We start from the raw sequence: 16,478 nt of genomic DNA, 5'->3' as shown, positions 1-16,478 counted from the left end.
TGGAGACGGGACGGGGTAGTGTGGCTGAATGATGGCTATTGCCAGTGTTTAGTTCCAGGATTGGGAGATGGGCTCAAGGGGGCCTATTATTAAGGATAATTCTTTCCTTATTTTCATTTCCTTATTAATAAGGAAAATAAAAGATACACGGGAGTCAATGATAAACTCTTGTAAAACAAGGATTATGACAGCTCCAATTCTGAGCATCTGAGCCTTTCTAAAAGGAAAAAGGAAAAAAGAAATGAATGACCCACTTATTCCTGTCTTAACTTCTCCCATGGCATCCAAATAAGAGGATCAGAGAGAAGGTCTGAAGCAAACCGTAACATTCCCAAGCACAGCATGTGTGGTACTGACGGCGGTGGGCTCGGCCTTTGGACAGACCTGCAGAGGGGGATTCGGAACATCCAGCAAGGAGCTGCAGAAAGTTTCATTGGAAAACCAGTTACCTATTCAGATAGAGAAGTGAAGTGAAGGACTGATAGTTTTTAAGGCCAGATTTGCAACTTAAATATCATTTCAGTCACTTGGTAAAAAGAGCATGACTTTTGATAGGCATAAATTTAAAACTGGAGGGAAGGGTGGAGAAGTCAACGTTTTCAACAGCTTCAATACCCAGTTTCTGAATTTTGGGGACATCACCGTATCAAGAAAGCCCCGAGTCACACAGATTCCAAGTGTCAAATAACAAACATGTCTGTTTTGCCTTAAAATCTCAAGACACTCCTCAAACTGATCCAGAAACTTGAAATAATAGTTCTTATCTCTGAATGTGCATGCACTGCCCTGAGGTGTTGAACATGAGAACTTCGCAGTCAATGACACATCTACAAGCCATTCACATATATGCATCTTCAGGAAAACAGGTTAAACTGCATCATGTATTAAAGCAGTACTTACATTAAGTTAAAAACATTTGAGTGGGTGTTTTGTTTCACAGTTAAGTAGTTAACTATTTTAAAGAGTTACTAAAATCAGGCATTTAATGAACGAAAGCAGCACAGCGAATGAACTGGAACAAAGTCTAAAAATCCCACATAAGGATGTTATGAAATAATGATTTCAATAGTAGCTCATGGTAATGTTTCAACAATGAAGAAAGTACTTTAAAAGACAATTTTGAATTACACAAAACACTTTAAATTCCATCAAGTTACAAGCTTTAAGAAAGCTTCTGAAAATAAATTTGCAGCACTGTGGACAAGCTGGTAAAGCGGGCGAAAATGTATTAATTAACATTCTTTCTCATCACCAAGCCAACTAACTACATACTTCATTACATACGGAAAAGAAAACTAATAGTTCATTAAAAGCAAAGACTAACAAGTCCTACAGTATAAAAATCATAATACTATATTAGGGTGAGCGTGGAAGAGGGAGAAAAAACGCACAGCAATTTTACCAAAAAAGAGATGTTGTGTATATTGTTTTGGGGAATTCTCTCTAAAATATCTTTCCCTACTTCAAATACGAAAACTGGAAAATGAAACTGATAATAAAACAAAGAATAACTTCAAGATGAACATCTGTCAGATTTTTTATTTTTTAAAAAAGTCACATTTTTTCATTTTTTAAAAAAGTCATCTATTTAGGGTCTCCTCTTCGGAAGGTAATAGGGTGGGAGGCATGAGAGGACAAAGGTGAACAAGGCTCTGTTGGTTTCCTATGACCAAGGTTTATTTTAAAAGACAAAAACACATGATAGTTTCAGTATCTGTCCTTTCATGGCCAAGCTTGTATAAAACCACAACGCAACCCAGCAGCTCTTCTGGAAACACACTGGGCAGCCAGGAACCTCTCAGTATGGGTATCAATAAAGCTCCTGACTTTCGACTTCCTGACCCTCAAATGGGTCAAGAGGTGCCATTCAACATATGTTATTAACCTGTTCTTGTTGCTTTATGGGTGAACATCATTTTATACCATTTGAAGCAGCATTCGTCCATGCCCGTAAGGCAAGTCTATGTGCTGGTACTCAGCGTCCTTATCTGGCATGTATTCAGAGCAATCCTGATGATCTCAACTCACTGGGAGCAGACATCAGTTAAAGCTAGGCTAGTGCCTGACTTCTCTTAAAACCTGCACAAACTGAAAAACTGAACCAGATTTCATTAATTACAAATTTATTGCTTATTCTTCCCCAAATGAGTTTTCCTGAACATAATGGAAATGGCCATTTCAACAAAACAAAGTGCTGAAAGGACAGCAGTTAATGTACATTCCACACACATCTGTTTGAGGGTTACTGTCTTCATTCGCTTATGTATCAACGGGATTATACTGTAAGTCTAATAATGTTCACCAAAGAGACATTTATAAAAGGGAAAATAAAAAACAGGAACAACCAAAATTTCTAGCAGTGGACGAACATTAAATAGAGTACGGAAGATTTGTAGTTTGGAAGACTATGCACTCATTAAAAGGAGAGACATTTCATGACATGAAAGATGTTCATGATAATTTCATATGAAACAGCAAGTTATAAAACAGTATGATCAAATTTCTGTAAACACAAAAATATACACCTATAGAATAAAACAACAGGGGTCAAAAGAATGCTGTTTCTGCAGAATGATAGAGATTTGTGTTTTATTTTGCATTTGTATTTCCAGAAATTTCTCCAGTGAAACATAACTTCTGTAGTAGGCACATGTTAAAGCAAACATACCCTACCACATGCTAAATGCTTTAACAAAAAGTATGTGAAATTCGAAAACCACACAATAGGTTTCTAAGAACCAGTCAGGGGCTGGTCTATTTAGTACTTGGCGCCTCTGCATTTTTTGTCTTGGGTACGTGCATTTAACGAGCATCCCAGTCTGGGGTGGGAGGTGGGGAGCCACTGAGGCTCATGTACTCTTTGGGCTGTGCTACCCACTAGGAAATCTAGACAAGATCCTGACTGCAAGAAGCCCCATCATGGTATTAGAGGAAAGTCAGAAACATTTTACCTTGGCAGATCAGAGCACTTCAAGTTCCACCACAAAGATGCAGCTTTTCGATCCCTAGGAAATCCAAGCGGGGGCTCGGGTTTGCTGGTAGAACTCCTAGTCACTGACCCCGATTCCTTGTCTCAGGAGTAAAGTTGCCTCCGATTCTCACAGGGAACACGTCTCCTCAATTTGTATTCTAGGCCAGCTACTATCTGCAAGCCCTGGTCAAATTAACTTGTCCCTCATGAGATCACCTCACCCTGGGCGTATGCTCCTGGTGGAACTCAATTTGTACAAGAGAAATGCAAATCTATTTATGCATCTCCAATTCAGTAAAAACTGGAAGATTTACTATGGGTTAATTCAATTAAGAATTTTTCACACTGGACAACAGTAAAGCCTTGATATATAAAACTTGCACAGTCTGGAACTGATAAAGTTTGCAATCTATCTTGTTGAGTAATCATGGAAAGAATTTTGTTTACACCTAACTTGAGAAATAAAGTTCCTAAAATGCATTTAAACAAATATTTAACCTAACCAACTACGTGCAAACTTTTTTACTATTTCAGCTTTCCAAAACACTGTACTACTAAAGTTGGTTTAAAACATGAAAGCATACTTAACCTGGGCTTTCTGTACTATTTTTTGACTGAAACTATGTAGAATTTAAGGCAAACATTCAACCCAGCTTTTGGCCAGTATAACAACAATTAAACAGTAAGAACTTCGGGGTGGGGGAAATAAGGGGAGAGAAGAGAAAGACATTGAAGCTCATTAGCCTCAGCACTACAGAGATTATGAAGACACCTGATTCTATCATTGATTTACTGAGGATTCCTCAAAAGCCTAACAAAGTTATTACTCAAAATATTAGTTTGCTTTTCAATGTGGCAGTTTGGAAATGGAGAGAACGGGGTTATTGTAATGATAAATCCATGGGGCCCGCACGTGGCTCTAGAGCGCTCACACCAGGAACTGCTGTGGGCACAGGCTCAGACCACGGTGGCCCAGGCCCCCAAGCAGCATGGTGGTCAAGAAGAGGGTCAGGGAATTTTTGTTGAAGTATTTAGCCTGCAGAGGCAGCAATGAGGAAAATTCAGCGGTTCACAGGTCCAGGCCTACCAGACCCGGGAGGCAGCTAGAAGACTCGGGGGCACAATACACGCCTTAGGAGCTGCAAGTGGATTCATAGGGTTGGGACCCAAGGTCCACATGGGAAGTGACCACTGAAGGTATAGGTTGATCCAGATCAGGGAGGGTCTGGTGGGCCCTGCGAACACATTTTAATTCTCCAAAGGCAGTAACTTTACCCAAACATCAAACACCTCCATTCTACCCTCAACTGCTCCCATAACCAAGTGCCACCTAACCTGTTTTTTAAAAAGAGGATTCAATATATTTGCAAGAGACCTATCTGATAAAGGACTGTTATCTAACATATGCAAAGAACTCTTACAACTCAACAATGAGACAACAGCCTGATGAAAAAAGGGGCCAAAAACCTTAACAGGTACCTTAGCACAGTAGACACACAGATGGCAAGTGTGTACAGGAAAAGATGCTCCACACCACATGCCCTCAGGGCATTGCAAAGTAAAATGACAATGTGACACCATTACACACCTATCAGAATGCCAAAACCCAGAACAATGACAACAGCAAACAGTGGGGAAGATGTGAATTAACAGGAACTCTCATTGGTTACTGATGGGAATGCAAAATGGTACAGCCATTCTGAAAGACAGGCAGTTTCTTATAAAACTAAGCATACTCTTACCTTACGAAGCACACTGCTTGGCATTTACACAAACGAGTTGAAAAGGTGTGTCCACACAAGAACCCACAGAGAAGTGTTTATGGCAGTTTTATTCATATTTGCCAAAACAATCAAGATGACTCCTTCAAACAGGTGAATGGGTACATGAACTGGTACATTCAAATAACGGAATATTAGTCACTGCGAAAAAGAAATGAGCCACCAAGCCAAAAAGACACGGAGGAATCTTAAATGCATATGACTGAGAGAGAGAAGCCAATCTGAGAAAGTTACATACCATATGATTCTGAATCTATGACATCTGGAAAAGGCAAAACTACGGAGACAGTGAAAACATGAGTGGTTACGACGGGTTGGAGGGAGGGCGAAATGAAGAGGCACAGCACAGGGAGGCGTTAGGGCCATGAAAGGACTCTGTGTCGTCCCACGATGGTGGACACATACATTATATATCTGTCCAGATCCACAGACTGTCCAATAAAGGACTGTTATCCAAAATTCACAAAGGGAAGGGCAGAGGCATTCTCTCAAATGTGATGATGGATACAGGAGTGAACCCTCATGTGAACTGTGGACTTGGGGCAATCATGATGTCACTGCAGGTTCATTAAGTGTAACAAGGGAACCACTCTGGGGGGTGGGATATGTTGATATGGGGGAGGCTGGGCCTGTGTGGGCGAGGGGAACACATGGGAACTCTACCTTCTACTCAATTCAACTGTGAACCTAAAGCGTCTCTAAAAAATAAAGTCGAATAAGAAACCAGAAGGCTCACTGGACTTGCTTCTCAGTTAAGGCCTGCTTTGTTTGGCTTTGCTAAAATCAGATGATGAGCAAATGGAGGCACTAGACACCCCAACATGAAAGACTTTCTCCTGCACATAATCAACAGTAACGTAACTGAAAGAAAGGAAGGTCCTCAACGCGTGATTCTGTGTTACTTAAGGCCCTTTCATCCTGAGAACTACCTTCACGCCTCCTTCACTTTTTGGGGAAGATATAACCCAGGGCAGCTGGAATTTGGGCAAGTATAAAAAAGCTACGCGACATAAGCAATCCGCTAACAACATGCCTTCAAATGGGTCAGACTAATACGGCGTCGTCCTTAAATGTAAAATCATCTAGAGTTTCTCCTTCCTCAACCTACTCCCTTTTTTCAAAGGAGAAGGGATAGTCCACAGAGTTCTTTGCTCTCCCCTCCACCGTGACACCTTAACGGTCTTCTTGGATTCAGAGGCTCAGCAATTTCCCCTCCTTTACTTCTAGGCAGGATGAAACCAGGTTCATGATGCTGGTCTTGTTTTTTTTTTCCAGTTTGAAATTAATAGTAAAAATACAAAAGTAAAAAAAAAGTTGGGGGGCAGGGTGCGGGGAGGTTGCTAGAATATATCCAAACCAAACAACGGTTACTGCTTGGATGGGAACTGGGATTAGGGAGTTGAAGGAACTGTCAAGGAAGCACTTTGGTTTATTCAATGTTGTTTGAATTTCAGTAAGAAAAAAATTTGTACAATTCCTTTATTTGGCAAATGTGTGAATGCCTGCTATGTGTCAATAAATTTTAAAAGAATGAAGAAAAAAGGCAGTATTTATAGATACAGGTACCAGGTACAAATGAAGTCAACTGCCAAACTTACATTAAAATAAGTCTATCTCACTCTATAGCAAATTAAACAGCTAAGGAAGATACTTTTTTCTAAACACCATTCCAAACATTGTTTGGTAAACACTGCAAGTCAAAATACAAATCAAGAACTTTGCCAGCCTTTTTTGACAATTACATTTTCAACCATGCGTGAAGCACATCCAAGAGCAGGAAGTGTTAAGTCCTCACCAGATGGTTCTCCCCCATCACTGGACTTTCAAATTCAGTTGTACAAACATCTTCTCTTTGAATGATACTTAAGAAAGCAAAACAGCAAGCCAGAAACTGGAAGGAATATTCAGTGTATATCTACAACAAAAGATTTGTATCCAGAAGACATGAACAACGTTTACAACTCGATAAAATACCTTTAAAATGTGCAAGAGATCTGAACAGACATTTCATAAAAGACGTAAGAATGGCCAACATGTAAACAAAAAGATGCTCAGTATCATTACTCACCAGGGAAATGCAAATAATAACCAAAATAAGGTAAGATTACATGCCCACGAGATGGCTAAAAAGACATACATCAAATACTAGTGAATACTGGTGGATCAATGAAATCTCATGCATTGTAAAGAAAAAGGGAAAAGGGCTTCTTAGAAAACAGCTTGTTAGCTTTTCATGAAGTTGCAGACACGCTTCCCATATAAATCCAGCAATTCCACATCTATGTATCAGCCAGAGAAATGAAAACATGCATCCCCACACAAAATGTTCAACAGGATTTTTCATGGTAGTCTACTACACTAGCCAAAGAGTGGAAGCATTAAAATACCCACCGACTGATGATGAATAAACAAATGGTGAATTAATCATGCAGTCGAATACCACCCAGCAAACAAACCACTTACACAGATGCACACACTCTGCTTTAAAACACCAGTCAGACCCAAAGAAGCCAGACCCAAGAGTGCATGCTACATGGTTCTCCAGGTGAGAGTCCAGAGCTGGCAGAGGCAGGTCACTGCTGCATCTGGTCCAGGTGGGAAGGGCTGCTTGCCAAGGGACAAGAAGGAACCTTTGTGGGAGGAAGGGCAGAGGCATTCTCTAAAGCTTGATGGTGGTAGTAGATCCAGGGGTATAGACATTTGTCCAAACTCATTACACTGGATTCATTTACTTCATGTAAATAAACTACACCTCACTACAGTTGATTTAAATCAAAAGCAACGGCATGTAAGTTGGGTCACAGAGAATGGCATCGAAGTGTAGATTCTTGCACTGTCCAGAGAGAAGGTACATATACTCCTCCTGCTCTCCACTTCACAGGGCCTGGGACCACATGGGAAGGATTGGCCTCTGATGGAAGGTGAAAGCGAGCAAATCACTAGGCCACATGCAGCCCCCAGGCCCCAGACCAAGGGCAAAGTACCTGCTTGAGCTAAGGCAGCTCAGGTCCTGCCACAGCTGAGGCTGCAGGGCCCCACCAAAGAGCTCCTTTCCTGCCTCCAAATCACACCCTAGCATTGCACTTATGCCACATGGGTGGGGACATGGCCAGGACGGATTGGACCTACTCCTCCAGGCACCCATGAAGAAAACCACCCACTGCCAGCAGAGCGTCTGGTGTTCAGATGCAGCCGAAGTTGCGATTTAGAGTCCAGGTTTCTCGAAAGCCGGCTTGCTTTTTTGTCTGTCTGGATGGCCCCACCTCTCTGCCTGGTGTAACTTACATCCCAGGGGAGATTTCTAAACACATCCATGCCCAGGTTTCCATCTGAGATTCCTCTGTGAACGCGTGTGCACTGACATTAGGGGTTGCTAAAGCTAAAGCTCTCTGGTGACTGTCATGTGTACCCAAGGAGTGAGGATCACTGTTGGGGCAGAGTCCTTCAACTTTAATATGCCCAGGAAATACTAGGGGCAGTTTTTCTGAATTGTGGGCATTAGTTATTCATCTATCCATTCAATACTTACTTGAGAACCTGCCATATACTGGGGATCATCTAAACTGGGAAGACGAAAGTGAACAAAACACTCGAGAATCCTGGCCCTCATGGGCTCAGCATCTAGCGGGGGATGGGTAAGAGAAAAGGTAAGCTAGGCACTATGCTAATGATACCAGTGAAGCTGGGGAGGAGAGGGGAAGGGTAGGTCTCTAGGCTGCATGCTTACAGAGGGTGGTCACAGAAGGCTTCCTAGTGCTGGTGCCATTTCAGCCCAGACCCAAAGGAACACGTGGGAACTGGGGCTCCGAGCAGGGCAGGCAGAGGAAACCAGGCAGAGGCCCTAAGGCAGGAGGAGAACGGAGTCTCCTGTGAGCAGCTAGGATGATACAACATGGGAACCTGGCAACGACTCTGTGTTCCTGAGATGGGGATCCACAGTGGGACTGTAAGCAGATGTGTGACTGCATCACTGTGACTACTCTGCTGAAAATGGACCGAAGTCAGGGCAAAGGCGAGAGCAGAGACGTGGGTTTGGAAGGCGACGCTGACAGGATTAGTGGACAGGTGCTCATACTGTGGAAATGAAGCTGATACACCTTACTGAGAACCTGAGGTGTGCTATCAGAGATGACTCCAGGATGGCTCCCAGGTTTCTGGCCTGAATGAACATTTGGAAGGATGAAGTTCTGATCCACGGAGCTGGAACAGGGCTGCAGGAAATCGCAGTTTAATTTTGAGCATAATGAGACACCAATTCAACCAGAGGTTGTCAAATGTCATCTGGAGACCCCTGGAAATCTCAGGCTCTTTTGGAGTTCTGCAAAATCAAAATGGTTTTTATGATACTGAGAGGTCACTTTTCGATGGCACTCTCACCCTCCCTTACGCATACACGGTGTTTTCCAGAGGCCACACAACATGTGCTGACAGTATCATTCTGACAATGGAATGGGGCCTGTATATTTTTAGATGTTTTAATTTTTAATCTGGTAATTATCAACAGATATAACTCACATAAAATCTCTGTGTCCTCAGTAATTGAAGAGTGTCAGGCAGTTCTGAGACCAAGAAGTCTGAGCAGCCCTGTGTTGGACACCCAGAGGGAGACATCTAGGAGACAGCTGATGATATGAGTGTGGAGTTCAGGGAAGAAGTTGGGCCTGGAGATGTGGTCTGGGAAACATCTTTATAGAAATGAGTCATGAGTGAAATCACCAACAGAGAAAGAGCAGAAAGAAATGGGATGCTGGCAGAGTCTGAAGGCACGTTTAGGCCTTAGGGAGACCAGGAAGAACCAGCAAGAGACTGAGAAGGAACAGTCAGGTGTGGGGAGCCAAGACAGCGTGGTGCCCTGGAAGCCAGGCAGAGGATGTTTCCAGGAGAGAGGGGACACCATGCCAGGTGTGCAACAGGTCTGACTGGAGGATGGCCAAGAATTGAGCAGCTGGCACCGGATTCAAGAGCAGATGAGGAGGAAAGAAGTCCAGACAACATAGGAGTTTTAAGGGAAAGAAATGCAACAGTATTTAAGGGGCAGTGGGGCCCAAAAGGCTTCTAGTTTTTAACATAAAAAAATGACACCAGTTTTGCAGGCTGTTGGGAATGAATAGGAAAAGAAAAAGACTAAAGAGGGAAACAAGGAGAGATGAGATTCCAAAACAACGTCCTCCCAAACTGAATGTCTTCTGCCCAAGCAGGTGGGGTCTGCTCTGGCCAAGAACAGACAGTGCCGCCACAACACCAGGCTGCAGAGCGAACGCGGTTCCTGCCTGGATTTGTAGTGAAACAGACAGCAGTTGAGAATGAGGATGGAGGTGGTGGTGGTGCTGGAAGCAGACGAGGCATGAAGAACATCGGAGAGCTGTGGAGCCAATGGCTAGACATACACGTATTCACAGCATCAAACGCCTGATTGTGATCATGAATTGAAATACAACAGTTACACAGGGTTGCGTGCTTTTCTCCAGCCATGTTTATTTGCATAGGAACAGGTAAGTAGGCAAAAAGTTGGACTTCACTGGTGTATTTTAGCCAAGAATTAGAACAAAAGCACCACAGGACAATACGAGCAAGCCAGGAGCTTCGATCTGCGAGAAGGAATCTGAGCTTGGGGAGCATAAAGTGACAAAGGGAGAGGGAGCGGCTGACACGATCTGGTCAAAGTAGATTCAAAGCCAAGTGGTTTCTTTTTTTGCGGGGGCTGGGGTGTCTGGAAGTATCAATGAGGAGCAAGGACACCTACCTCACCCTCCAGACCTCGCCGAGAGGATGAGAAGTGTAGGAGAGACAACGGCAGCACTGTGAGTGTCCCGGGAGAAAGCCACGTTTGTGAAAGGGAGATGGAAAGAAACTGCCCCCAAGAGGCTGTTGAGAATGAACTCCAGAGGACACGGGAAAAGCTGGGGAGCAGGGGATGCTGTCAAAAAAGAGACTGCAAGGAGCTCCTCAGAGATGAGTCTGAAATACGAGGGATCACCTGGAGCTTTGGCCTTGTGGGAAGAGCCCAGGTGTGGGGCACGCCATCGGTCGTGGGGTTCCCAGGCATGGGAGTGGGAAGGCTGTGACGGACGAGGGCAGAGCGCTGGGCTCAGCAGCACAGAGCTCTAGGTGCCCATTTGACTTCTGGCAGCACAGGGTGCTTCAAGGGGCAGCTTAACTCAGAGTGTAGAGGCCATGGAGCCTCCTTTGAATGGTGGCCTAGAGAGAAGAGTCATCTTACTCCAAGTGAAGGGACTCCCTCCTGGCTACTTTAGAAAATTATACAGTTTCTCTATTGTACACAATGGATTTTTAAAATCATTGGGTAGTAATAACGAAGGTAAAGAAAACTAAACCTAGCTTTTGAAATCTTGTATCCGAATGACAATACCAATTACACAAACTTTAATTAAGCTTTTACTTAAAAATGTACAAAATATCTGAAGACTCATATCATAGTATCAGAATGAAACTGCTGTTGAAAACACTTTCTACTGGACTCTGAAGAGAGAGCCAGAGCTTTCACTGTGTGTAAGCAGCAGGTTAAGGAGATGACTGTCAACCTCCTGCAGGACTTAGGGAATGCGTGTAAAATTGCTAAATAGAAAGCTTCAGTGAGTGTCACATTTTTGAGTTTTGAGGGAAAAATCCTGTATACCCAGAGAAGAGTGGACAGATTTCCTACAGGCATGCACTTTCGGGGAACCACCCACCAAATCCCTGGGGTTCCTTCAGGAACCGCCAGGTAGACTGGTCAGACGAAGCTTGGGGAAGGGAGAGCCTGAGGTCAGCGCGTTTAACACTACAGCTTTTAGACGTCCCACTCAGATACGCACATCCCATTTGAAAGAAGAAGTCGGGATTTCATGGAGTCTCTGCTTTCTTCTTTGTGAGTGCGGCAACGAATTCCGACAGTGCTCCGTGTCCTCGCTGTGACTCAGACATCAACCTAGACTCTGTCACCTCATGCTAGAGGTCTATCTGATGAGAACCACAGCAGAGGCATAACCAAGACAGATGTTAAGGAGACCCCTTTCAACCAGAATTTGCCAAGAGTCCCTGGCAAATCGCCTGGGACTCATTCAATAGATTGTTCACCTGGCCTCTCCCCTGAGGGTTCTGATTCCTAGGTATGGTTTGGAACCCAGTCTGTGTTATTACAACGCAAACCAGGTGACGTCTAATAGATGATCAAATTTGGGAAGTGTTACCCAGGATGATGAGAAAGTCAAGCAATACCCCTTTTTTGGCTTGAAATAACTTCATCCAGTTTTCTGTCCCTTTCAACTAAGTCTTCCTTGATATAATGGGGGTCTTTGGACAACTGCAACTTTTCCAGAATTATCACATTTACCCATTTTTTCATGGTTCTCAAGACATTCAATTCTTTTAACTTTAAGGCAGAGCTTAAGACCTGCTAAAAATAAGCTTTTAAGACTTAAGTAACTGACTAGCCACAAAATCCATAAATAAAATACCTTAAATTAATATTTTCCAGTCATATAATTAGACTTCCTTATATTCCTTAATGCTAGGACAACCTTAAGCAACTTCTATCGTTGAAATGTTTGTCTTTGGCATTCTTTTGAAAGGTCACACTCTCCCGTGTTTCTTGTCTTCTCATGCTTAGAAATCGAACAGGTTAAGGAACCTGGGCTACTTGCCCAGAACAATGTTAACAACAGTTAAGAGCGCTAAGAACTAAAAGGAAAATAAAATGGTTTTCATTCATAATATGTTAATGAGGCTAAATCCAGAATGAGACCGTGTGCTACAAAGGTAAGACAACTTGAGTGATCTGCATTCGTTGAAATTACAGTTCCAGGGACTCGCGTATCGTCAGTAAAGCTTACGCGCACCACATCTGCAAGCAATGTTTAGAGTGTGCCCAGGATTTACAATAATTCGTTCATTTTAAGCCTTCTCTTTGCAAAAGTTCCTGAGAATTCCTATAAATATGCAGACATAAAAAGCTACAATTTCCAACTTCACAACACCACAGACTTCTGAGTCTGTACTTCCTTGTAAGCTGTGGATACCCATTCTTACTCTACAAATATTGGAGGTGGCAGCATTTCCTTAAAGAATTTTGCTCTGACATTAAAGTTCCTAAGAGACACTAATTGAGCTTTTTTTTTTTGAGACAGGGTCTCACTCTGTTGCCCAGGCTGGAGTGCAGTGGCGTGATCTCGGCTCACTGCAAGCTCCGCCTCTCAGGTTCAAGTGATTCTCCTGCCTCAGCCTCCTGGCGCCGCGCCCGGCTAATTCTGTATTTTTAGGAGAGACAGGGTTTCACCGTGCTGGTCAGGTTAACTGAGCTGTTATGAATGGAACTGTATGCACTTTTAAAATAAATGAAAAGAAAATGCACATACTTTCAGTAAAAACAAGAATTACAGTTATTCAAATAAGGTGACAATCACATCAATTTTATTTTATAACAAATAGAATCATGTTGCAGTTCCAAAACAAAATAAATAGTAATGTTAATATAGAGATTTACTACTGGCCTTTTTTTGTTAAAGAGTCTTAAAATGTTTCTTTGGACAATTTAAAAATTCCCAATCTTTTTTTTTACTCTCATACAAACTAGCCCCCTGCCAAATAAAAATTAAGCATATTTTCTCCTATATCTTGTGTATAGATTATGTAATAGTACCTTTTATCTTTTAAGATATGAGATGAAACCCTACCTATGACTGTAGTGAACATCCTACTTTATGCCTCTTATCTCCTTTAAATTCAAAATAGGTATTTCAAAAATAAAGTAATATAGGTTTACAAGTAGGACTAGCTCACTCCTGAAAGTACTTTTAAGTAAATCTCCAAACACATTTCAAATACTCTCAGAGAGTCTGTTTATATTACAAAGTATCTTATCCACATTTCTTCAAAATAAACAAAAAAACCTCACAAAACATAAGAAACAAACAAGAAGATAAAATATAAAATCTTAATTTTTACCTATAAAATAACGAAGCCAGCGAATAGCAATGCTAGAAATAAAATGCGAGATGTCCTAATTCCCTTCCCAAGTTTCATCCAGAAAGACAACAGTTAAAAAAAAAGTAAATAAAAGCTTAAAAGAATCCCAAAGTTATCATTTCGAAAAGAAAAAGCAGCTGCATCTTCTTCTGCAGGTTAGAGGTAGTAAAGGCGGTTTGACAGTGACAGATTTGGCTCTCTGTGAATACTCTGGCCAACAAGAAAAGCCAGCTTGTGGGCATACTGGCAAGGAGCAGGAACACGAATGACACCCTTTAGTGGAAGGAAAAAAAGGTTCTATTACTCTAGATTTCGCCTCTTTCAATTGCAAATCTCAGTATTAACCCTAAAAGTCTTTTAAACCACAGCTATTTCATTTTGAAAAGTGAATCTCCTTTATTCGCTAAACATCAACAAGTAGAAACACTTACTGGCCAGTTATAATAGATATGACACAGCTTGTAAGTCAACCGCTGTATGTGGTCCGGCTTCAGGCCGCTGTTGTCATAGATGACGTTGTAATGTGTGGGAGAAACACTGCCACTTCTCACAGCCTGGCTCACGATAAAAAAATCATACCTGGAATTACAGAAAACACATGGATGTATTGAAAACTAAAACTAGGATGATTCCAGTTTCTGACAGTGAAAAGCTCTGTACTACTCTTCACTGTAAGTTACCACAGTAACCTCATCTCTTCTCACGCTGTAACATGCTTCCTTGAAGTCCAGGAGCGTGTTATTCATGAACCATTTGGGACTGCTTATGTGTGAATGATGTTTATCATAAGGATTATGATTTTGATTTTAAATATCTGTCATGATGCCTCCCAGCAGAACCAAGCTTTTGATATGGGTGGTAACAACTATGGCATACTTGGCTAGTTCCTGTTTTCCACCCCCACCCCCAAACCATGTGACTGAGCCTTCAGACTCCAGAAGCACAACCTGTGGGGCAGTGAGTCAGTCGAGCTTCAGGGACATGCTTTTACCACGGAACCTTGTCCCCTCTTGCTGTTCCCATTGTTACTGAACAAAAATATAATTCATTTTAATCCCCAGGAATTTAATGCAAATCTTTAAGAGGAATGGAACATGAAAGAATATAAACTAGTATAGGACCAAATGGAAGAACAAAAACTAAGCATAGCCATCCTTTGGGAATCGGTTCCAGGACCTCCTGAGGATACCCAAATCCTCGGATGCCCAGGTCCCTAACATAAAATGATGTTGTCTTTCTATAACCTCCCATATACTTGAAAGTATCATCTTTACATTATAATTCCTAATACAATGCAAATGATATGTAAATAGTTGTTTTACTGTACTGTTTAAGGAATACTGAGCATGTACAGACTTTTTTCCAAATAATTTTGAATCCATGGTGGCAGGACCTACAGATATAGAGAGCCGCCTGTAGTACAAAGATGAAGGAATACACATTAGATTTTTTTTTCTTGGTACCAATAAAATATCAATCCAGAGATATTGTAATTTGACCCAATAAAGATTTAAGGAAATTAACCCTGCAATTTATTATGCCCATCGAAACTAGTAAAATTAGGAAAGCAGAACAGATCTACAACAGACTGTACAGCTACTTTTTCAAAGAATGAGGAGTTAAGAAATGTTAAACGACTTGTTCAGAAAGAACAGAGAAATCGCGCCAGGGCTGGAATCCAAGCCTGGCTTCCCGGCTTAGGCACAAACCATTTGCAGTGCTGGTGATTAGAGATGACTTTGGGGCTCATTAAGAGAGGGCTTCTCAGTGGCGACAAAAGCAGAAATCGACAAATGGGATCTAATTAAAGAGTGTCTGCACAGCAAAAGAAACTATCATCAGAGTGAACAGACAACCGACAGAATGGGAGAAAATTTTCGCAATCTACCCATCTGACGAAAGTCTAATATCTAGAATCTACAAGGAACTTAAGCAAATTTACAAGAAAAAAAAAGAAACATTACAAAGTGGGCAAAGGGCAAGAACAGACATTTCTCAAAAGAAGAAATTTATGTGTCCAAGAAACATACACAAAAAAGCTCAACATCACTGATTATTAGAGAAATGCAAATCAAAACCACAATGAGATATCTCACACCAGTCAGAATGATGATTATTAAAGTCAAGAAACAACAGATGGCAAGGCAGAGGACAAATAGGAATGCTTTTACACTGTTGGTGGGAATGTAAATTAGTTCAACCATTGTGGAAGACAGTGTAGCAATTCCTCAAAGATCTAGAACCAGAAATACCATTTGACCCAGCAATTCCATCGCTGGGTATATACCCAAAGAAATATAAATAATTCTGTTATAAAGATACATGCACATGTATGTTTATACAGCACTATTCACAATAGCAAAGACATGGAATCAACTCAAATGCCCATTAATGAGAGACCGGATGAAGAAAATGTGGTATATATACACCATGGAATACTATGTAGCCATACAAAGGAATAGATCATGCTCTTTTCAGGGACATGGATGAAGCTGGAAGCCATTATCCTCAGGAAACTAACGCGGGAACAGAACACCTAACACCACGTGTTCTCACTTATAAGCAGAAGTTGAACAGTGAGCACACACGAGCGTGGACGGGAATGACACACACAGGGGCCTGCTGGGGGACCAGGGGGAGGAAGAGCATCAGGATAAACAGCTAATGCATGTGGGACTTAACACCTAGGTGACGGGTTGATAAGTGCGGTAAACCACCATGGCACACGTCAAGGTTACCTCTGTAACAAACCTGCACGTCCT

The 16,478-nt window shown here is 41.9% G+C and overlaps 1 protein-coding gene across 4 annotated transcripts in view; it reads right to left on the bottom strand.

The window, feature by feature from the left end:
- PIWIL1 (piwi like RNA-mediated gene silencing 1) overlaps positions 1-16,478 on the bottom strand; it is a 65,439-nt gene that overhangs the window by 16,996 nt on the left and 31,965 nt on the right. For 3 of the 4 annotated variants that reach the window (XM_017867549.1, XM_017867550.1, XM_017867551.1), the window contains exons 20-21: positions 14,148-14,295; positions 13,140-13,989 (exon numbers count right to left, since the gene is read on the bottom strand). In XM_017867549.1, coding sequence (XP_017723038.1) covers positions 13,873-13,989; positions 14,148-14,295 — 265 coding nt within the window. In that variant the 3' untranslated portion in view covers positions 13,140-13,872. Of the gene's footprint in view, positions 1-13,139; positions 13,990-14,147; positions 14,296-16,478 lie in introns of those variants that run through there. The other variant, XM_017867552.1, reaches the window with a different exon arrangement.

Source organism: Rhinopithecus bieti, unplaced genomic scaffold, assembly GCF_001698545.2.
Source record: "Rhinopithecus bieti isolate Rb0 unplaced genomic scaffold, ASM169854v2 scaffold_3615, whole genome shotgun sequence".
Classification (NCBI taxonomy): domain Eukaryota; kingdom Metazoa; phylum Chordata; class Mammalia; order Primates; family Cercopithecidae; genus Rhinopithecus; species Rhinopithecus bieti.
Note: the sequence above shows the minus strand (reverse complement) of the source record. Positions and strands in the feature narration are given on the sequence as shown.